At 44.0% G+C, this 24,905-nt stretch overlaps 1 protein-coding gene across 1 annotated transcript in view; it reads right to left on the reverse strand.

The window, feature by feature from the left end:
- CCSER1 (coiled-coil serine rich protein 1) overlaps positions 1–24,905 on the reverse strand; it is a 2,886,772-nt gene that overhangs the window by 2,384,522 nt on the left and 477,345 nt on the right. Inside the window, exon 3 of the mRNA XM_069630566.1 lies at positions 24,515–24,702. Within this exon, the coding sequence (XP_069486667.1) occupies positions 24,515–24,702 (188 nt within the window). The remainder of the gene's footprint in view (positions 1–24,514; positions 24,703–24,905) is intronic.

Below are 24,905 nucleotides of genomic sequence, written 5' to 3' on the forward strand. Positions count from 1 at the left end.
GCCCGCAAGCTATACACAATAATGATGATGGCGGCTGCTTTAGTACTGGCACGTAAATGGAAATCCGGGGACCCTCCAATGGACCATGAATGGATTGCAAAGATATGGAACATTGTTGCCATGAAGTGGCTCACCTACTCCATCTAGGGGGACTACAAAAGGTTCAACTCTGCCTGGTCCTGCTTACTAAGATATCTAAGGGAAGGTGTTCAGTCAGATTGGTGCCCCAGGACCATGGGCATCCTGAGAATAGTGGACTTCCCAGGGGAAGGGGGAATTTGAAGGTCTTATCCTGACATCTCTAACCAAGGACTGATGATGAAGAGACACTTGTAACCAGCAATCCCGCAATCAAAACTAGTCGCGCTGCAAAGGAACTCTACCCGGATCAATGGGAGGAGGGGGGGCTCCAGTTGGAATGTATTAATGTTGATAAATGCCAATATAATTTTCTAGAAAAACAAAAAAAACATCAGGGCTGGACTGGCCCACCGGGACACCAGGACTTTCCCAGGTAGGCCTTGGGGGCTTTTCTTGCTGCTTTGGGTCTTAGAGGAAGGATACGTAATTATAAGCCAGCCTGTGTGGGTCACTTGTGTGGGTCACTATTCACACTGGCAGTGGCTGGTGCATTTCTTTTCTGCCCTGGGCTGGGACAGGCTAACCTGCACATTTTTGAGGGGCCTCACCCAAACGAACCGCATGTGTCCTGCAGCCCTAGATTGTCTGTCTGAGGACTGCTGTGCACTCATCACATGATGCGCAGTGCACTGCAGTGCAGCCGGGGTAGGTGAGGCTCAGTGGTGATGAGTCTGCTGCTGCTGAGTGCCTACGACAAGACGAGACGCATGCTCAGGGAGGCCGGCGCTGCCTGCCATTTGATTTCAGGTGAGGAGGGCCAGTGCGAATGCGATTGCTAATATATGTTTTTAGTGCCATAATAATCTACATTCAGAGCAGCTGTTCTCCGCTCAGCTGACCTGTAGGAACTAGACAAGTGAATGTTTGCTGCTGCCCGTCTCAGACGACATGACAAATGCACTGCACTACAGATTGAAAGCTGCAGTAGCTAATAAGACCGTCTCACTCCTGGGCCCGGCCAGAAATGTGCTAGCATTGCAGGTGCTGCTGCTTGTCGCAAAGAGTGTGCAACCTCCAGGAGAGGAGAGCGTTGGGTACAACGGCCATTAGAGGACATAGGGTGCAACCGCAAGGAGAGCAGCAATCAAAGTAAGCAATGCCCACAGGAGGAGCACCAGGTAGAACTTTGGTGGCTCGCGGTGAGGTACAGGAGGAGCACTGCTGCCTGGCTAATATTGCATTGCCTTTTGATGAGCAGTAACAGAAGCAGCACGAAATCGCACAGAGGTGGAGTTGAATGAAGCACAGAGGTTAGGAGGCGGAGGCAATTCTTTGTTCTGGCGTCTTGCCTGTGTTTGCTTTCAAGGCCAGACTTCTAGATACTATTGGTTTTGTGTTTCTTGCCCTTTATTTAATAAGCAGGTGATTATCTTAGCTTCCATTTGGCTGAGGGATGCAAATAGGGTAGAGGTCAGATTAGAGGGCACATATTACACGGATTGATCCGCAGGTCACCATGGCTTCATCATCAGTGCGTGCCAGCACCGGTTGTTCTTACGCTAACCTCTCTGCAGCAGGGAAGCTTACCTGTGCACACACTGGGCCATTCACCAGCAAATCACCTTCATTGTGTTCTCAGAATCCACCTTTATTCTTTGCGGAGGCAAAGTGAGAGAACGTTCATCTTTACCAGCAGCTAATCCACTGTGAATTTGCTTCTCGTTTTCCACTGTGTATGGTGTGTGTGTGTCAGACCATTCCTGCAATCGAAAACCCGGTGATTTCTCTGGCTCGCTGTGTGCATGCCCTGCCCTCACCACACACACTCCTGCCAAAGCATTGACGTGCACCTCAGCCATGGTGGCCGTGTGTGCCCGTAGTATGGCCAGCTGCTGCCGGCCTTTGCCTGCCCCTGCTCTTCATGAACAGCAGCACACACCACCGCTTGGAGCTCCTGTGCGGGGGGAGACTTGTGCTGCTTGTGTGCGCTACGCGCACCTCCACCAGACCTACAACCTGCTGCTGTTCAAGCAGTACAGCCAGGGTTCAAAGTGGGCTGGGACTAGACGGGGCCGAGCTCCGGCAGTCTCCAATAAGGGCAACCAAGCTGTGGCTCTGCCGGGGCCCTGCCCCAACTAGCCCCAGCCATGCTGACATCTGAGCCAGCCTGTGTAGCTGAAGCACAGTTACACAGGCTGCCTGCAGGTGTCAGCACTTTGGATTAGAAAAAAGAAAAGGCATCACTGCCTTTTCTTATTTCTAAACCGAAGTGTTAGCACCTGCAAGCAGCCTGTGTAACTGTGCAGCACTTCGGCTACGTGGGCTGCTTGATGTCCCTGTACTCAGAAACAGGAGGCGGGCTGGACTGCCCAGCTCTCCTTTTGTTTCCAAGTAAATAGTTATCATGCAGTATGAAGCACCTTGGCTTCATGCTGCATGATGAGTTTACTGGAAAATCAAAGTAGAGCTGGGCAGTCCAGTCCTCCTCCAATTTCTTTTTTTGTTCAAAGAATTTTATTGGAGGAAATTAGGTGTACATGGCAACTGATACAGCCAACGATATGTAAAAACCATGGAAAATACAAAGAAGAGGCATGAGAGGAGCAGCAGATAATCTATGCATATATAAGCCAAGTATCCTTACATAATATTGTATAACGCAGATTTAAGAGCTTTTAAATATAGTGGGGGAAGGCACTACAAACAGTAAAACAAGACAGACAGGACATGACATGCACAAGAGGTGGGAGAGAAGGGTTGCGGCAGCAAATATAACAGGCAAAACTTGCAGGGTACTAAACTTGCAGGTTACTAATGTGGGCCAGCATCGGATAGGAAGTCAAGAAAGATTGGGATTTCAACTGATATTTACCAAGTAGGTCAGGAGAATATGCATTACAGCTTTCTAATCTATGGACATTACAAATAGAGTTCCACCAAAAATTCTTATGAATATGATTTAGATTTGTCCAGCTGGTAGTGATGGTTTGAATCACAACCATTAAGTCGAAATCAAACAAAAAGCAAGTATGTTTGTTAATGGAAGTGTTATGCAAAAGGTAACTTCCTAGGATAAGAAAATCAAAACAGAAATCTTAGTGAAAGTTGAAAATACATTTGATGGTATTCGACAGAGAGTTCCAAAATGGCTTGACATGTTGATACTCTATAAACATATGCTTGAAAGAGCCTTGGGAGTGTAAGCAGCTCCAACAATGATCATAAACTGATAAGCCACAGGGGAGAAACAGGGGTGATAAAGGCTCTATGATAAAAACAATAGGGTTTGGGTTAGGCTTGCAGACACAGTAATGTCAGAGATGCATTGCCATTGTGGGGGTCAGCAAAGTTGACAGTCCAACAGTAAACAATAATGTTTCCCATCACTATGAAGCCAAACAGCCATTGGGGTAGACAAAGTAATCAGAAGGATTTTATAGTGCGTAGAGGCAGTATTGTCAGAGTTCAGCATATGAAGTAGTCTCTGCACATCAGGAATATAGGAGCTATACATTAACAACTCAGCATTGTATACAATTGCAGCAATAATGGCAAGATATTGTTTCAGGGAAGAGGTAGGCACATGGAACTTGGTAGCAAATTCATTAAATGTAATAGGAATACCTTGCAAGTAGAGTTGATTACAGAATTTGCCTGGCTTCCAAAAAATAGATTTACCTTTAATTTTAATCAGGGGATTAAACCAAATGAAGGGAGAAATGAACGAGGACTGTTTAACTATAGACAGGAACATATATAGTCTGAGAAACAGTGCAGATAGGCGAATACAGGAGTATATAGTACATGTATTCTTCCCTTTAATAAGGTAAAGATCTGCAAGAGAAATTGGAGAAGCCATAGCTCTTTCCAGGCATACCCACTTAGGTAAACAGGATGAATCATCATGAGTAAACCACCACTGCTTTTGCTAGATAACAAAAGCCATGTGATATTTTTTGAAGTCAGGGATACCAACACCACCTTGAGGGCAGGATTTCTTTAATTTACTGAGAGAAATTGTGTTTCTTCCCCCCCCATAAGAATTTAATTAGGCAGGTATCAATTGATTTAAAAAAGAAAGATGAAAGGGGAATTGGTAACATATAGAGACGATAAAGTATAATGGGGAAATCATCACATTTTCCCATTATGGAGGCAGGTGAGTGGAGCAGCGATGCGCGGCGCCCATTTTTGGGCCAAAAACACTTGAAAAAGTGTCTGCATTCCCTACGAGCCCCAGCCACCATTTCCTGGTCTCTCCCCCTCCAACCCGCCTCCCATCCCGCCCACGGGCAGTGATTGGCTGCCTAGCGTGCAGCATCGGGGCCCAACGCTCGCATGCTGCCACCAGCTCCATTTCCCATTATGGAGGCAGGTGAGTGGAGCAGCGATGCGCGGCGCCCATTTTTGGGCCAAAAACACTTGAAAAAGTGTCTGCATTCCCTACGAGCCCCAGCCACCATTTCCTGGTCTCTCCCCCTCCAACCCGCCTCCCATCCCGCCCACGGACAGTGATTGGCTGCCTAGCGTGCAGCATCGGGGCCCAACGCTCGCATGCTCCCACCAGCTCCATTTCCCATTATGGAGGCAGGTGAGTGGAGCAGCGATGCGCGGCGCCCATTTTTGGGCCAAAAACACTTGAAAAAGTGTCTGCATTCCCTACGAGCCCCAGCCACTACTTCCTGGTCTCTCCCCCTCCAACCCGCCTCCCATCCCGCCCACGGACAGTGATTGGCTGCCCCTCATCTCATAACCAGCCCTCCCAGGGCAGCCCTCTGCCCGGCAGCCCCTGCGGCTAAGGGCAGCTCCCACTAGGGCGGCTCCAGAGAGTGTCTGCAGGTGTCAGCAGGGGAAGCCAATGAAGCCACCAGACACCAACAAAACTGTAAGTGCTGGCATGGGTGGGGAGTAGAGCAATTACTCTACTCCAGAAAGCTCCTGCCACTCTAATTTACCTTTCAATGGCCTGCAGTATAATGTTAACCAGTACCACACCCCGAGAGAACCACAAAGATTAGCCTGCACCAAATCTAACACTGCACTTAGATGGTACTCTCAACCTTAGCCCGCATCGCATCTAGGTAGAAATAATGATTGTTAGCATATGCCACACTTAGATGAATCTCAAGTTTAGTCTGCGCCAAATCTAGACAGAAATGTAATTGTCAGCAAAACCGCACCTAGATGGCATTTCAGAAATGTGATTGTTAGCATATGTGATTCCTAGCATGCACCACAATTAGAATTATGAACCTAGCTTGCGCAGCATCTAGATAGAAATGTGACTCTAAGAAAAGCTGCATTGAGAAGTGTACCCAATTGCCTATGTGTATTTAGAAGTTGTGCCCAATAGCCTCTCTGAGAAAGTTGCATTTAGAAGTTGTGCCCAATGGCCTCTCTGAGAAAGTTGCATTTAGAAGTTGTGCCCAATAGCCTCTCTGAGAAATGTTGCTTTTAGAAGTTTACCCAATAGCCTATGTGTATATAGAAGTTGCGCCCAATAGCCTCTATGTATTTAGAAGTTGTGCCCAATAGCCTCTCACCTACCACTGAGAAAAGTTGCATTTAGAAGTGTACCCAATAGCCTCTCTGAGAAAAATTGCATTAAGAAGTGTACCCAATAACGTATGCGTATTTAGAAGTTGTGCCCAATAGCCTCTCTGAGAAACGTTGCATCTAGAAGTGTACCCAATAGCCTGTGTATTTAGAAGTTGTGCCCAATAGCCTCTGAGAAAGTTGCATTTAGAAGTTGTGCCCAATAGCCTCTCTGAAAAAAAGTTGCTTTTAGAAGTTGTGCCCAATAGCCTCTATGTATTTAGAAGTGTACCCAATAGCCTCTCTGAGAAAAGTTGCAATAAGAAGTGTACCCAATAGCCTATGTGTATTTAGAAGTTGTGCCAATAGCCTTTCTGAGAAAAGCTGCGTTTAGAAGTTGTGCCCAATAGCCTCTCTGAGAAAGTGACATCTAGAAGTTGTGCCCTATAGCCTCTCTGAGAAAAGTTGCAATAAGAAGTGTACCCAATAGCCTATGTGTATTTAGAAGTTGTGCCAATAGCCTTTCTGAGAAAAGCTGCGTTTAGAAGTTGTGCCCAATAGCCTCTCTGAGAAAGTGACATCTAGAAGTTGTGCCCTATAGCCTCTCTGAGAAAAGTTGCATTTAGAAGCGTATCAAACAGCCTATGTGTATTTAGAAGTGTAGCTGGTTCCAGTATGGTCTGGAATGCAGGGAACGTTTGGAAGAGCATGTAAACCCACCATATCACACCCCACGCTTACTCTCTCCTCTACATCACCACTCAAATAGAACACAGAGATACTATGACACCATTCGGTATAACTGTTCTCATACCAACACTTCTCGCTCACTCCCCATCACTCTAAGTAAACACCGCTGGTTACACACCCCCCAGCCAGGCGTTCTCCTCAGGCCTAACGCAGCCACAGTCGGTCTGGATAAATCCTGCCAGAACTAACACATACCCCTGACATCAACCACCACACCTACCGCTAAGAAGCAGCTATTTCACGAATAACGCACCAGCTGCACACATACCCGGTGCGCACACGCGCCGTTTGACCCTCCCCACTCTCTCTACTGACTTGAACTTCGGTTCCCAAGGGCGTTCAACCTACCAGCGCCTTCAGACCATACCAATGGTATATAAGGCGCTATATAAGTGCAAAATAACAATAACAATAACATGAGGATACTAGCTCTTTAACGCTGGCTAACAGGATTTCTGAGTTATGTTTACAAATACTATTACTGGAAGCAGAAATATGAATACCTAAATATTTGAATCTTTGGGGACACCATTTCATACCTAAGGTACGAGTATGATGAGGTGTGCAAAGTATGTTAAGGGGGAGAACCTCCAACTTATCTGTATTAAGTTTGTAGCCCAATGCTTTTGAAAACCTAGAGATGATGGGCACTTTACTCTGGGTTTAAAAAAAAATAAAAAGTATGTCATCAGCATGAGCTGCCGTTTTAATAGTTTGACGTCCAAATTGAATGCCTAAAATGTTATAATTTTGTCTCATAGCTTCTAAAAAGGGTTCACACACTAAAATAAAGAGAATCAGAGAAAGAGGGCAACCCTGACGTGTCCCTCTAGATAAGTGGAAGAAAGAATACAATTGACCATTCACAAGGATTGCAGTTTTGGGATTTGAATAGAGGACATTAATCATCGAAAGAAAAGGGGGACCAAACCCATGCCACTTAAGAGCTTCAAACATAAAATCCCATTCAACTCTGCAGAAAGAATTTTCTGCATTGAGAGCAACTACAGCATGGTGATTATTTGATTTGTGTAGTATGTCTACGATATCTAGAAAAAGTCTAATGTTGGAGGAGGACACACTACCATTTACATATCCAACTTGATCTTGCTTAAGAAGTTCGGGTAAAAAAGGGAGGAATCTGTTGGCTTAAATCTTGGCATAAATCTTACAGTCAGTATTGATAAGGGAAAAGGGACAATAGTTTTGGAGGAGCTCAGGATCTTTATTAGGTTTAGCGAATACGATGGGCATAGCCTCCAGAAATAAGCCCTGGGCCATGTTTTCTGAAATGAAATGAAAGTAGAGTTTGTTAAGTTTAGGGACTAATAGATTAGAAAAGTGGGATAAAAAATCAATAGGGAAGCCATCCGGTCCTGGGGCTTTCCCTTTTTTAAGATGTTTAATAGCTAAATGTATTTCAGGGGGGTAATTGGAGCATTAAGTGATAGAATGCCTGGATGGGGTAGAAGTTACGGGATATATTATGTAGAAAATCATTAACTGCGTTGTTATTAGGAGGTGCTTCACAGGTATATACATTGGAATAACATTTTTTGAAGGCTTGAACAATTTCCTTATCTGAGAACTTTCTGTTCCCTGAATGATCTTTAATAACTACAATCTTGTTTTTTTTTTCTTTTCTTAGTTTAAGATATTATGCCAAAGATTTACTAGTCTTATTTGGAAAATTGATATATCTTAGCTTTATATTTAAGCAGGTTTGTACATGAATATTGCGTAATGATTTGGCTATATTGAAATCTTAACTTCAGCATGTCCTTGAGAATAGAGGTAGAGTTAGAACGGGAAAATTGGGTTTTCGGGGGTTTAAGCTGTCTGAGAATGCATTCTGATTCTAGTTTGAGTTTTTTCTTCTTGTTGGCAACAAAGCAAACAATATGACCTCTAAGAACCACTTTATAGCAGTCTCAATTATTAGTTATAGATGTGTCTTGATTCGTATTCTCAGAGAAAAAATTATTATGTTGTTGTGTGATAAAATGTGTAAATGATTAATCATTTAATAGATTAGTATTAAATCTCCATCTGCTCGAGTTGGGAGAGTTTGTTGGGGAAGCAATTTGAATGTATACTGGGGCATGATCACAGATCGTAATGAATTTTATCTGGGCATCAAGGAGGAGATGAACCATGGAGTTGGGGATGAAAATATAATCAAGTCGGGAGAAGGAATTGTGGGCGTGGAGTAAAAGCTGAATTCAGAATCAGTAGGGCGTGTAATACGCCATGCAACACTAAAACCCAATTCAGATATAAAATTGATAAATTGTGTATGAGAGGTGGTATTGATGTACCACACATCCGATTTCCTATCCAGGAAGGTGTCCACAACCTGATTACAATCTCCAGATGCATTCAGATTGTGGGGGTTACATTGAAGCACATGATTCCTGAGTTGCCTCCAAAAGGTGGGATTTGCAGATGTTGAGCCATAGATATTAAGAATTGTGTGTTCCGTAGAGTCTACTAATATATTGACAATAATCCTTCTTCCTAAATTGTCAGATTCACTGGATAACACTTTGCATGAAAAGGCCTTGTTAATAAGTGTAATGATGCTGTTCTTTTTACCGTTTGCAGCACTAGAAAATACCTGACCCACCCAGTAATGCCTACGTTTTGTTGCTTCTTCATCTGAGAGATGTGATTCCCGAATGCAGGCTATATTGAGGGCTTTAGTCTACTGAGATGGGATAGCACTTTTTGTCTCTTGATAGGATTATGTAATCCTTTAACATTCCAAGAGACTATATTAAGAGACATAGGTCTGGAGGGTGAAATTGTATACATTTACAAAAACAGCAAACCAAATGATACAGTATCATTAAAACAGTAAAGTATGTCACCGTATAATATGTGGATGTACCCAGCAGAGCGGATGGAAACATGAAGGGAGCGAAACATAAGGAAGAGGGTGAAACGAACAGTGAAGGCATGGAGATCGGTGAAAGAGAAACATATCCAAAAACGGAACGGTGGCTAACAGAAACCAGCCACACTAATCCATGTCATAGAGTAATGTGATGGGGGTAGGACAGCCGGCAAAGAAAAGGCCCACCAATGCCTACTCCGGTGGAGGAGGTAAAAATTCAAAATGTAGTACGTACAAAGTAATAAATTAATTCAAGTGATGGGGTTAGAAGTATCCATGCCATTTCTTTTATGAGACTGGATGTACTGTCTTAATTCCTCCAAATTCTGGAAGGTCTGCCCATTTAAGGTAACTTTTAGGATGGCTGGATGGATAATGCCATATCTGGCATTTAACTGACTGAGGGCTGGTCTAAATGCCAGGAGTTCTTTCCTTCTCGCTGGTCTAATGAGGATTTTCCTTCCTTCCCATACCAGTTGCCTAATTTGCCTGACTTTTTCCATAATGAGAGTAATGTGGGTGAAATCCAGTAGGGCTATTATAAGGGTTCTGGGTGGGTGGATGGTGCTTAAAGAAGAATTGATTTGACCAATTTGATGTGCTCTTTGAATATAGAGCTTCACAGATGCCGGTAGGTGGAGAATCTGAGGTAGAAACAAATATAAGGAGGCAATAGGATTATCTTTTTCAATTCCTTCCGGAAGGCCAACAATGCGTAGGTTGTTCCTCCTATTCCTGTTTTCAAGATTATCAGCCTGCTGTTGTAAGGAGGCGATTGTGATTTCCAGATTAGTGACTTTATTAGAAACATCTTCTGCGTCACTAAATCGCCTTTCCATTTCATTCACCCGAGATTCAAAGACGGACCATTTGTTGTCTAATTGCTGCAATTTGGGATTAGTGTCCTCCATAAAGCGATTGAGAGCTCTTATTTTTGATAAAATGGTCTAAATAACAGAGTCCACTTTATCTTCTTTGGGTGTCGAAGATTCCCTTTTTTGTCTTTTAACGTTAGTAGGGGACGACATGGAAGCCTCTTTTGTCTGTCCCTTTTTAGAAGCCAAAATACGCAAATGAGATTATAAAAACAGTAGAATTCAGTATTATTCCCTACCTTTCTCATTCCTTTGTCTTTGGTTTTCTTTCCTTTCACAAAAACCAGCATTCAAAGCACACCCATGGAATAGTCTCTGAGCATCAGAGTACTAATTTGGCTTAGGGAAGAAATTAGAAGGAAGGAGCAGAAACTTTATGAGGTGGGGCACGAGGCAAAGAAAAAAGAAAAAAAGAAAAAAGAAAAATAGTAGCAGTTCTCCATCAGAAGCAGTAACCAAGGAAATAATCCTTCAAAAAGGGAAGAGACTGACAAAAAAGACTTAAATAGTAGTTAACATCCTGTTATAATTGGTCCAACATCAGTATCAGGGCTTTTTAATGAAGAAAAAGAAAGAAAATAAAAAACGGTGTTGTCATGGAAACTGTTATCCTAATGCGAGACGTGCTTCCCACATTGCAGAAGCCGACTAGCTGACAGGACACGCCGGCAACCTTCAATACGGGATGACACAGCTTCAGCCCCAGCCCACCGGAAGTTCACACACGGAGACGCTCCCAACACGGAACTGCTTCAGAGAGAGCCTCGCACTTCAGGAAGATCAGCAATACATAGCAGGACTCCAAAGAAACAAAAATGAGGTACAATAAGGGGAAATTTAAGACATTGGTATCCCACCAGAAAGGAGTGCCGTAGCTAGGTGACCATTCCCATCGGCACCAAGCCACGCCCCCCCCTCCTGAGTACAGAGTCATCAGCATCAGGTAGACCTTTCATTCAAGGAGCCCATGGTTAAAGTGTTGCACCACAGGGCTCCTTGAATGAAAGGGCTGCCTGTTGCTTGCGAGCTCGGGACACTGGTGTAAACGTTTGGTATGCCCAGCCCCTTCTTTTGTTTAAAAGAAGGGGCTTGGTGCATCAAAGGTGATGATGTCAGTGCGCCCCAGTTCTACTCCTTTTATCACCAGCCCCCCCTTCCCCACTTAGGCAAGGGGGGTTCTCCTTAAGGGACATGGCCTAGGTGCGAGTGCTCTTTGGCCACACCCCCTAAGGAGAGCCCACCTCGATTTCTAATCCCACTCAAAGCACTAAGTATAGCAGAAGCAGGACGACAGTGCCTGGTTCCATGTCCCAGAAGATCAGTCTGTAGGACAGTGGGGGCACTACGCCACTAGGCCACACGTTGTGGGTGACAGTCCAGCATAGATACGTTTCTGTTCCCAGGAGAAGGAGATCCAGTGATCATGGGGAAATTCTTTGAGGGGATCACAGTGTTCACAAGTGCTTCTGATTCTAAATCGTTCATTGTTGGGCCTCCTGTGTACTCTCGCAAACTCTTCACCTTTCTACACTTTGGGCCTCATTACACGGTAGGCAGTAAGGGTTTACCGGTACCGGTAAGGGCACCGGTACCGGTAAACCCTTACCGCCTTACTACGAGTTCCCTTTGCGGGACCCGACCTTAACGGCTGGTTTTACCAGCCGTTAAAGTAGGGTGCCGCAAAGGGACCTCGGTGCTAATTACGGTACCGCAATTTGCGGTACCGTAATTACCACCTTCCCCATTCCCATTATGCCCTATGGGGGCAAAAATGGGAATGGGGAAGGGCCTTGGTGAATGGGGAATTACCGGCCCCACTCACCTTGGAGTAGGGCGGTAATTCCGCCATCCACCAAGGCGGACACGTTAAAATACCGGCGGCAACAACATTACCGCACAACGTGTAATGAGGCCCTTTCTCTTTTATGCCACTTTACTTTTCCACACAACAGTATGTTGTACTTCTCTCTCTGTTCTCTTTTTTCCAATAGTTCTTTCGTTCCCATAGCGCTCCTTCCCTTTCATCCATACTCTTCCACTCTGCTCTGTCGTTCAGCCAGCCCCCTCCACTCTGCTGGCTCCTTCAAATAGCCTCCCCCATTCTAACCTTCATATACACCCCTCTCCCCTTTTCAACATATTCATATACCCCCTCCACTTCCATCTTCTTAATATACCACCCACAACTGTCACCCCCCTTAATATACACACTGCTCTATACCTACTATCAATATCATCTCTGCTTCATATACCCCCTCCATTCATTGCTTTTCTTGCTAGACTGCCCTCCACTCTCCTCTACACTGTACCTACCGGAATGACCAGTCAGACGAGAATTGCCCAAGTAAATACCTGGGATAACTACATTAACACATTGGGCCTCATTACAAGGTTGATGGTAACTCGCTGGTGCTGCTGGCGAAACCCTGTAACACTGATTCCGCCACCTGATATCCCAGTGACACCGGTACATCACAAGTTGGGGCAGAACGGTAAATCTCCATTCCCATGGAGTCCCATAGGGCTCCATGGGAATGGGGACAACGAAGCACTGGCACTGTTGCTAACGGTGCTGGTGCTTCAGTGAAAGACATGCTGATAGGGGCCTGATATCCCACCAGGTCAGGCCTACCGGGGGTCCGCGCCCTACTGGCATTCTCGTAGTACGACAGTCCTGAAAGGGTGCCAGTACGTTGCTACTGGCAACCTTATTTCCAGACCGCCATACTTGGAATGAGGCTCATAGTCTCCAGTAGTGGCCATTTCGATTTTCAGATTATTTAAAAGTCCTTGTTACTTTTATGCACTATCTGTCTCTATGCTTCACTCATTTACCACTGTTCCATATCCATTACTCTTCTTTATACTCCTCTCGCCTCTGTGATTCTCATAATTCCTCTAAACTACTACACCTCTGTCCAGTAGACTGCTTCACCTTTCCTATAGTCCCACCACCATGTACTGTCACCTGAAATTCTCTCTCCTACACATCTCTCTCTCGGATGTGTCATCCTTTGCTGCTGCCTGTCTCAAGCAACTTGTGACAGACAACCCACTTTTTTAACCACCAGGGCTTTATTCAGTTCTAGTAGAATAACGCAGATGAATGCACTGCACATTAATCTGCAGTGCTAGCTAATAAGAAAGTCTCAGCTTGTGTCGTACCGGATAAGACACAGCATGGCAAGGCTAAGGGATCGGGACCTCTGTGGGGTCAGAACAGTTAACAGTTAGGGCTCTGACAGGTGTCATGACCTGGTTCAACGTGAGACCTATTAGCTTATGGCGGCTCCTGATTCCCATCTTTTCTGGCAACGCAATAATAAAGCAGGGCAGAGCAGAGGGTCCCGAAAAGGCGGTGCCAGTGGAGGTGGAACTGGAGAGGCTAGGATGTATGAGCGGGATAGATTTCTTGGTAGGGCGGGGAAGTTAGGGCCAGAGCTCTGGTTAACTTCAAAGAAGGTGTGTTGGGTAGGCAGGGGAAACTTGTGTGGGGCATTTAACATCTTTACACGATTCCCTCATAGAAGGGGTGGGCTCACGACCTGTGCTAGCTCCTTCAGCTTAATATAGGGCCACTTTGAAAAAGAATTCCAGGGACAATTTTGGTTCCCAGTCCAGCCCTGTAAACCATCCATTTGAACCTTTTTCAAGAAAGACATATCTGTTTTGGTGACCTTGGGGTCATTCCGAGTTGGGCGGTAAGGGATACCGGGCACCGATAAGGAGACCGGTGCTGGTAATCCCTTACCGCCCAATTCCGAGGTTCCTTAGCGGGAACCGTAAAGGACGTGGCTACCGCCCAACTCGGAATGACCCCCATTGTTTCCAGTTTCTTGCCTTTCACCTCCACTAAGTTCCCCAAAGTGCTTGCATCATCTATATGCTGCATATTCTGTGTTCTTTCCACAAAGTGAGTTTTTTTTATGTTTTACAGACAGTTATTATGGCATTTGGTGCGTTAAATTAACATGTATGTATTTTTATAGCTCCTTGAGTGGACGTTCATTTCTTATGGGCTGTTATACTATTAATGTTTGGGTTGCTAATGTTATCACTTCCACACGCCTCTTAAGAGTATAGCCGTCCTTAAACCCACATTACCACAAGAGGCGAAGGAGGTATATCTCTTGACTGTGCGGTTTCAGCTTTATGGTTGGGATCCCTCTTTTTGGTAGTACGAAGGCTGAGTGGTCAGTTTAGCCACTACTCATCCTTTTACTCATACAGGGCAGTAATCATTTCATCACAATTACACACTTCATTCACCATCACCCATAGCTTGTACTTTGTTATGCTATTTGTTATCACATCTCAAATTCTATAATTTTATTGTGGATTTTGTTATGGTTTTATGTACTTGCCTGTTGGTTAATCTGTTTTTACAGTCAAATAAACTCTGCTAAGGTTTCTTGACAAGCAAATGAATGTTTTCTTTCTCAAAATTAGAAGAATACAGTATATACAAATATATTTTCTTTCTTAATTCAAATAGTTTTAAAGTCAACGATCAATGCTTTGCCTTTCTGCTCTAATGTACAGTGCATATTGGAGGCCGGGCATTCTATTACTTCTTTGTAATTGCCCACTGCAGTTTGTATTAGACATTTCCCACACTGAGAGGAGACAGATGACCTGCTAAATACTCACAGGTTTCATGCTCCTCAGAGATTTGTTTTTTGCCATTTCTTTATTTCACTTTCTATCAATATTAGGCTGCAGAATGAATTTATCATGTTAATAAATGTACTCTTGGGCCTACATTTTCCCCCTTATTTTGAGGACTACAGACTGCCTACTCACCACAGCTAACTGCAAGCTGCTTGCTTGCCTAGACCATCCTTAGCCTGCTTGCTTTGGTCTACGATATATATGTACATTATTGCCGTCATTACCGCTGTAGGAAGAATCAGGCTCACAAATCAGTTTTGGGTGATGAAAAACAGAGGCAGCATTGTTTCTTGTCTTGCAAGCCAGAAAAAACAGCAACCGCCACCTAATGGGACTGATCACTCAAACCTGACTCTCCTCCAGTCCCCTTAACTTTACAGGTCACAGGTCACCAAACCGAATTGATGCTTTGAACAACTTTAAGAAGCTACTACTAGGCCTTCTGGCATACTCATCTGGCGTCCCCCCAAAGCAATGAATACATTCATTAATCTCCATTCCCTCTTTAGTGTATATTCCCATTTGTAACATCATATGATGATTTCCAGTTTGTCGATCTCCCCTGATGGTCTTCAGCCCTCCACCCCATGACACCTGCCGGATGTTTCTGAACAGTGTTACTGTATGTGCCAATCCAGCATGGTTTATTCCACCAAGTGGGTGCCTTTGTCCTTGACTCGTTACCCACGCTGGTCAGCAATTTCTGGTTCAGTCATTAGAGAGCATGTATGCTCAAATGAGTTCACTGGAAATCAAGCAATTGAGAAGCCAAATGGGATCACGCAAGCCTAAAATATCTACTAAAAGAAATGAAAATGGATGATGATGAAATAGGTGATGGTCAACTGTATTCATTATATGGGTAACAATAATATGTAATTACAATTTCCCACTTGATCTTTATGTATGTATGTATGTATGTATGTATGTATGTATGTATGTATTTATTAATATATTTATTTTATCATCATTTTCTTCTTCACCACTTCCAGACACCAAATGAACATGCTTTTTTCAAAGTCAACCGTTCAGGTCTCTGATGTCCAACAAAAAAAATAGATTAATATGCCACAAGAGAGGGATACAGATCAATTTAAGAGACACGTTTGTCTTAGCCTTTTATCTCAGATATCTTTTAGTATCCTGATCAAAGTTGCCATAGTCTCCCAACACTGATCCAAAACTATTGCACAATTTTGTCCAGAGGCAAGTCAATCCTCAAGGCTGTATTCCAAATAATGCTTTGACAAAATGTCCCCTCAGAAGAGAAATCATTTGAATTCAATACCTAATGGTCAATCAATTCCTTCAATCTCACAAAAATTCTCCTTAAAGGTGGCGCTGGATATGGATCATTCACTATAAGAGATGGGAAAATGGATGGTTGTAGGGAGCTTCCCATGTCAGACAAATGGACATGCTGGAACAAATGGCGCTATTCATAAGATCACTCATGAGTCCATGTTGGTGAAGACCATCATGAATATTCAGTACTCTGGTGATGCATCCTGAAGGTACATGTGATTAGTGTGTTATTCTGGTTCTTCCCAATGCACAGACGGGAGAACAAACTTAATACACATTGATCCTAGAACTACACAGATGGTCTCTAAATAGCTTGGCTCGGAAACTCAAAGGCTTCAGCTTGGGCAAGCACTAACAAGATACATCACAAATAAACACTGAACAAGGCCCAAAAGATGGTCAAGATGATCAATAAAGAGTGGTTGGGTCTATGGTTTTCTAAGGACAGACAGATGTCTGGCTAGTAAGAAGAAGGAAAGGTAAATATTCTGCAGTTGTGAGTTCAGGTTTGTATGTATTCAACATTTTAAAAGGAAAATGATGGTAGACAGAACTACACCAACCAGTAACTCTTGTATACATTGTCCTGTGTCAGCATCCTGCCCCCAGAGAATACAAACAATGGGTTTAGCTCCTGTTGAATCTTTGTCAAGGTTCCGTGAATTGAGAACACTTACTGCAAAGCACGAAAATCAATTGGAGACAAATGTTCCTCACCATTTGACAACACAATTCACGTCATACCTACAAAGCGGGACAAGATAACCAGGACAAATCCCATTTGCAGAATGTATTTCTTCACAATGTTCTTGGGTAGCATACTTGCACCCTTAGTTCACAAGGTGCACAAGGTGCATAACATTACATCATGAATGAGGAATTGTCTGACGGTGGAAGATACACAATAGCATTGTATTGCCAATCCTGTATCTCCTACATCTCCTTGTCTGTAGGTCGTGTCCACTCAGGGCAACATTGAAGTAGACATTTCATTAATGGACTACTTTTACAAGGAATACATCAAACTGATTCCTTCAGAAGGCCCAACCTTCATGACAAAGTTCACTTATCTGGTAAAAGAAGATAATGTTTCCTGTCTAATTTAGAACTCAAAACAACTAAAAGATGCTGCACCGTATCAACATTCCAACATGTAAGATATGCTTCCTCTTAGGGGTCGACTTCACCTGTTTCATTACATGTTGTGTTACACCTCAACCAGCCTCACTTCCAGGGAAAGAATAAACCATTTCCAACAGGGTGCTCAACATGCTACAGATCTCGAGAAGGGAACTGTTGCACAGTAGGCAGTGCACATTTCCATTTGACAGGAGCCTACCCCCTCATTTCAAATTGGGCCGAGCAGGAAGTGGAAATGGAAAAGCAACACACAATGCTTTTGGGCCTCCATTTCTTGCTCTGCACCATTTTTGAACAATAACAATATGGAGGAGTGGCACAGAGCGGAGATATGATCTCAACCATGCTGTCCTACTCTGTCTTGTCAGTGAGATTTACTTTACAACTTCATGGGATTTTCATGCAGGTGTAAAAGAAATGGATTCCCATGGATTCTGTATGTCTGCTAAGTGTAATTTTCAGGTATTTTTACTTTTTCAAATGTCAAAGAGGAAAATTAGAGTGTAAAAGTGAGTTTGCCTCATTTTACTGTTTCTGTGTCCCTTCCACCTTGTGAATGAGGAGAATTTCACGCAGGGGACCTAACAGCACGGGAGTGCAAACATCAGTGTTCCCCTGCATGCAATTTACATTGAATAAAAAATATGACTGTACAATGTATCTCTGTCTGTGATGAATTACTGATTGCATCAGAATTTATTCGGCAGTTAAAAAGCCATAAAGTTCATCACACATTTACAAAGTATAAAAGGTTATGATTTAAAACGGAAAAAAAAGAATAAAAAGCACATACATACAAATAGGGAGAGTATGCTAACATCCCAATAATCGTTTGTAAACAAACATGAAAACAGGAAGGTAACTCTTTGGACAATTCAGAGAATACAATCTATACGCATCCGTGCCCGATGCACACATTGTGATTGACAGTGCTTTTACAACATTCGAACGCTTCCAGGATGGTACGAATAGCCTCCCTGCTGAGCAAAGCTTTCAGATACTGGACTCTCAAAGTTGTTCACATGTCACACTCTAGTCCCCTCAGGGACCCAGAGATTTGTGAATGTGACGATCTGTAAAGTCCCCAACATAAAACGAACAAAAATGCTCTTGCATAAGAAGAGCTAATATAGCCAAAGTAGTCCTCTTGGCCAGAGTCACTTTGCATTTATGATAATCTGGACCACATTTCAACATGTTGGCTGATTCATCCATTTTCATCCTGGCCAAAACATGTGTTTTTTCTTAAGCCTATTTATAGCCACCCTGACAGCAGTCTCTGGTCCTCCCAAAAGCCTGCTTTGTTCAGGTTGTACAATACTTTTTCACATGTGCCACCCATGGCGTGGATTTGCCCCAAGTAAGCTCTTTAAATGTTTCAGAGCATTGCAGTATTCCCAACCGATCTGTGTTCCACAATCTAACCCAGTATAATCCTGGGATTAGGGAAACCTGTACTCCAATTGGACACACTTCGAGCTTCAGGTGTAACAATACATTCAGAAGCCTAAAGGGACCTGGAGGAGTTGCTTCAGATGCTTGTTCTAGACCCTTTCTAGACATGCTTTATTTCCATAACCCCACAGTTCTGCACCGTAGAGACTTGCCGGGACTGCTTGTTTGCAATACAATTCTAGGGTTGGAGAGATAGCACCTCTGCCATGTCTCGCATTGCAAGTTCTTTGCACTCCACTGTACTTCCCTTGATTAGTCCATGCCGCATCTAATTGGTCAGTCTACAGACCATTCTCATGCAATCCAATTCCAATCATATAGTGGAACCTGTTCTAAATTTATTCCAGCCACAACTATGTCAAGTTTACAACGCTTAGTAAACCGGTGCCTGAATACCAAAATCTTGGTCTTTTCAGTTTTCAGTTTTAGATTAAGTTCTCCACATTTTCTTAGAAAAACATCCAGATTATTTTTCAGACCCCATGGTATAGTTCCTGGAAGTACTGCGTCGTCAGCATAGAATAGCAGGGGGGGGGTACTTGTCCACACCCATTTGAGGAGAGTCCAAACACTCCTGCATCAAAGAAACAATCATCTCATCCATGTAAACATAAAATAATAAGTGGACGAAAACACAGCCTTGCCTAACACCCTTGAGAACATCAAGAACATGAATTACTTCACCAGCCAGACCATGTCGTCCTATTGCTTTGTTAATGCTGTACAGTGCCTGGATTACAGAACGCAGGTGGTGCTGTTCTTCTCAACCCAAGATGGCAAATGCGAGATAGGCCTGTAGTTGACTGATGAATACCGGCCTCCTTTCTTATATATTGGAACTAACAAGGCATGTTGCCAGGAGACAGGGACTACATTAAGCTTAATAAGTGTGTTGAACAATTTACATACAACAGGCCCACATACACACGGTTCATCTTTGTACAGATATGTATGGATCCCATCTGGACATGATGCCTTACCACTCTTCTCTGTTCCCAAGGCGCTACTTACATCCTGCGCACTAAGCTAAAAGTCCCCCACCGTCAGGGGCTCATAAGATGCTAAGCTATCTACATGAGGTGAGGCATCTGCGTGTCTTATAGGGCCACCGTATAGACCCGAGAAATTTTCCCACCAGGCATTCACGGTACTACAACAATGAAGAAACACATCTCTGTTTACCTCCTCCCCCCAAGACCATGTTCCAGTAAGATTCAGTGTAGCCATCTTCAAAAGTCTGTGTTAAATGGTGCCACTTTAGACTAAAATGCACGTTCTACTTCTCTATAACCAGCTTTTATACGTTGACAAAGAAGTACCTTGTTCACAGCAGATCCTGCTTTAAGGCAGGCGAGTAAGTGCTTTGTTTCCCCTTTTCTGGCAGGGTTCTGAAAGGATCGATGCCCCTGCAATTCTGCCACCTCTCTGGCCCAAGTCTCCTGGAGGAAAATCCGATTTAAACCTCTTACTGAAACGATCCACCCCGGATCATCTGAGTGCTTTACTATTTACCACAAGAGCATCTTAAAAGGAAACTTTGCAGTCATTGGTAGGTCCTGCCCCAGTCAGTGTATTTCCTCCAGGCCTCCATCCAACATAATGTCCTCAATTACCAGAATTGGATCCATATGAAGACTTGCTGCGTGATTGGCTTGCTGCACTTTAGATTTATTAACCTGCCCTAATTCTATGCTTCCCCCTAGCTTCATACTGTCCTGGTGCATATGATCTGATCATTATATTGACCCCATAGATGGAAATGTGCGAAAATCAATGGCTAAAATCCCATCCACCAGATCCCAGGAACACAGAAAGACTTGGACGCATTTGTAGTGGATGTTAAACATTTGGATCCATTTGCAATTCACAATGTCCTCTTTAATTATGGACAGACAGCTCTTAATATGACATGACTAATCCAATGGGCACATTTATTCTGTAAAGAGTCCAGGCCTTCCAAGTTACCTGGACTCAATCTCGGTACATTAAACCTTGGGATCTGGGGGGGGGCTCTAGGGAGTAGGGATGACGCTGAAATGTTGATAGGACCTACGAGTGAGCAAGGTACACTGACTGGGTGATGACCCATGGATATACCACCTGGGTCAGTGCCTACACAACCCGTCTTCAAGCCTCCCCCTCCTGGTAGAATATCCTCGTTTCCCTAGGGAAAAATACATTCTATATTCCTGCCTCCTTCCCTTGAGAGAACATTCTCTGACCTTGTAATTTGAACAGGATCTTGTGGACTGTAGGTGCATAAATACTTCACTGTAGGGGTCAGGGTGGCAACGCTCACTTTAAGCATCTCAATTTCGCAGATCAGTTCCCGCAAACACTTCCCGATTTTGCTTGTAATACGATTTGTCATGTCATCACAAAGGGCATTGCCATTTAATCCCTGCAGCTGTAATGGGTAACTAGATGGCTTATCATGCACAACCAAATCAGGAATAGAATTGCCTCTGTCTACAGCAGACTTGATTCTGCCATTGCACCTGGTCTGCCTGGGCTATGAGCCTTTATTTCTTTTTTAAACAATTTTCCTCCTGGACAGGTTTGCTGACACCTTTTACAGATCTATATTTGGAGCACCCACTTGGTCAAGGGGTGAACATCGATTGGAAAGTGAAATAAGGGGGCCAATAACAGTTACCTCCTCCAGGTGGGTTCCATGCTCCCTCTCCTCAGGGGCGGATACAGATGTTGTCCCCAGAATTCTTTCAGCAGAATCCTCAGGGCCAGTTGATGTATATACTTCAATACATTTATTAACCGTATTCACCACCCGCCGCTTGTGTTAATGGGTAATTCATAATGTTTCCCTCCCTCTTGCCCCGGTCACTTATCTACTTCAAAGAGAGCAAGGGGTCCTTGTGTAAGTCATTGCAGGATCCCAAAGGTGGCATCAGAGCACCTTTGTTTTGATCTAAAAGAAGAGGGTAATCAGATGAGGCCAGAATGAGTTTGTAATCTGCATCTGCCACACGGTTAGCTGCAGCACCCCTGGTGGTCGCGCTTAAACACTCTGCCTGAGTTGTGTTACCATAAGGGCGATCCATGCCATCCAGTAATCCCCTTATTTCTATTATTAAATTGTTGCCATCTTTTATTTTTATATGTCTCTATGGAGACAAATGAAACAGCCTTCCTTTTGGACATTGTAAAAAAGAAACAGGCAGATCAACTGGACAAAACAGCACAACGTTGCAGAGATTCAACCATTAAAAAACCTTGAGGCATGCGTTTTTCTAAAAAGTTCCACTGAATTAGTCCTGGAATAGATATATATCTCACAAAGGCGTGGTTTCACTAGTAATTAATTTCTTAGAGATAAATATTATTTTTTGTAGAAATATGTCTCATGGGAGCATGTAACATCTGACTGATTTAAGGGGCATCCGTAGTCTAACCCCCCCTTCGCCGCCTGCTCACAGTATCTAATAATCTCAAAGACCGGCAGAAAAAGTCGACAAAGTCCGCTAGATACATTGAAAAGTCCAGAATCACCTGCCTTGAATGACGCCCAATGGACTGGCACCATACAAGACAGGCATAGTCGGGGTATAGTCCTCAACACTGGCACACCTTCTGCGCTGTACTCTTGCGATGCCAAAAACTGCACCGTTTCACTGCTGCAGGCTTCACCCGTGCAGGGTCCTGTCAAGGTTGTTATTCACAGGGGGCGTGGCAAGAGGATTCCTCACGAGCAGCTGCTCTTGGGTCCACACTGCTGCGGTGCCAAACAGAGCACCCTTTCCCCACCACGGCCTCACCTGTGCGGGATCCGGACAAGGTCTTCATCCCCAGGGGGAGATTGCACGATGATTCCTCATGGACAGCAGCTGTTGGGACCACACTTCTGCAACACCAAAAATACCACTCTTTCCCCGTGCAGGCTTCACCCATGCGCGGTCCTAACAAGGTATTCATTCCCAGAGATTCTTCACGGGCAGCAGCTGTTGGAAACACTGCAGCATTTCGCCGCTGCGGACTTCACCAATGTGGTGTCTTGATAAGTTCTTTATCCCAAGGGGGGCATGGCAAGATGATTCCTCATGGGCAGCAGCTGTTGGGACCAAGCTGCTGTGGCGTCAAACACTGTTCCCCCCCGTCACGGACTTCAACCATGAGGGGTCCCGACACGGGGGAAGCTGTGATCTACAGCCTGACATACCGACTCCCACAAAAGTAGAAAGACTGAAAAATGCTGTCACAAATAAGGCTGTGTTGGCACAAAGAACCTTGCTGATCAGCTATACACTGATATCAAAGATCAGTAGATTAGAGGCTAATTTTCAGCAGAGACAGCATTTAGAACAAAGATGTTTAGACCCCATTCACAGAATACACAGAAGTATAATTGATTCTGTTTGAGCATAGAATGAATAGAAAGTGATCCACAAACCTTTAATTCTAAATATTGTTAGTAACATATTATGGGCCTGATTTACAGAATGTATTGCATGCTGAAAAGTGACTGTGCACTTTTCAGCACGCAAAACTCCTTTCGTCAATTCATGGTTCCGACTTTGTTTGCTCTTTCGGGACATTGTGGTGACTCTGCGCAGGTCCGTCACATCTTTTCAAAGTGTGGGACGGGACTATGCAAGGAAATAAATAGGTGGCAGAACATGCACATTCTTTATTCCCCTTGCAGAATGAGGAAGAACAAGGAATTACGTGGGTGTGTCGAAAGACAGGCTATGCAAAGGAATCGAACACCCAACAATGCAAACCCCAAGCGTATTCATGGCTCTGAATGGGCAGCGTCACATCAGAGAAAGATGCATGCAAAGCTTGCAACCTCACTGCCACATGAAAGGAGGCACAAAGTCCTAATCGCATAGGTACCAATGCGCAAAGGTAAGGTACAGTCAGGGATTTAGGGGTGCCGGCACGCAGTTGAGGTGCTGATTGAAGTTAGAGGTGTTCGTATGCAGATTAGCGGGTTGCAGCCGTCATTTACGGGGTTTGTATGCGGGTTTACCGGGGGCCGACTTGAGTTACGAGACACGTAACGCATTTTGTCATGGTGCAGTTAGAAGTTACGGGGGACCATACGCAGTGACACCAGGGTGCTGCCTTAATTGCAGGGGGGAGGGCCTGCAGTATTGACAGGGTGCATGATGGCAGGGATGCGGACTGGGCAAAGATTGGTATGGATGGGTCTGCTTTGCGTGGGGGCGTGTCCTCACAATTTTCTTTAATCATCGGGGTACTCTGTCTTTCGAATTCCATGAATACACAGAGCACGCAAAGAAAAACTGTGCGTGCTGGAACGCGCAAAGTCGTTTTCGGCACAAGGGACTTTACAAGATTTGTGCACATATTCTATTCATCAGGCCCATACGTTCTTGGCTCTTCGCAGTTATGCACTTACAACCCTGGCCTTTTTAAACTGGTTTGTCATTCTGGTTCATTTCCAAAAGCAAAACAAAGATGATTTGTGTACACTATTTTACTTTTTTCAAGATGCTATAATTTCTTTGGGTACCAGAAAGTTACATGAGTGAAAATCATGTTGCCTTTGAATGGCATGTCGCTTACAATGAAGTGCTGCTCCCTTTTTGTCAACTACTTAGCTTGTGCCTCGATTGTTAAATGGAATCCCTTGATTAAGTGCTAGCTGTCAGTATTATGAATGAGCATGCAGTGAATGAGTGTGTGGTGAATGAGCATATGGTGAATGATGTCTGGTGAATGAGTGTCTGATTAATGGTATGTGGAAGCTATTTTTCGGACTACAACCACTTCAAATGGAAGAGATCAGTATGGATAACATAAATCCTGTTCCGGTACATACCAGGCTGTTCATTTTGGAAGATGTCGAACTTGTCCTCTGCCTCGGTAGACTGTTCTGGTCGTCTGAATTGCCTTCTTTTGGTTTTAAAGCCAGTCTGCTACTCCCAGATGTGCCTTCAGAAGACGACCTCAATCGCCTCTCAAAATACCTGCCTTCTCGGAATGGACTTAAGCTGCTTGCATAGTTAACTGAGGATAAAGAAAATAGAAATAGTAATGATCTAAATGCCTTCCAGTGCTTTGTTGTCTCCGCTTGTGAGGAGTGAACCCGAAAACACAAAATATGAAAACTAAGATAAATTTTAAAGCTTGCAACAAGCAATTGTCACAGTACAGAGTGAAAAATAACGTGTTTTGATTGCAAAGCAAGTTTACCAGTGAATAGCACCTAT

Source organism: Ambystoma mexicanum, chromosome 6q (assembly GCF_040938575.1).
Source record: "Ambystoma mexicanum isolate Mex_15411 chromosome 6q, UKY_AmexF1_1, whole genome shotgun sequence".
Lineage (NCBI taxonomy): Eukaryota > Metazoa > Chordata > Amphibia > Caudata > Ambystomatidae > Ambystoma > Ambystoma mexicanum.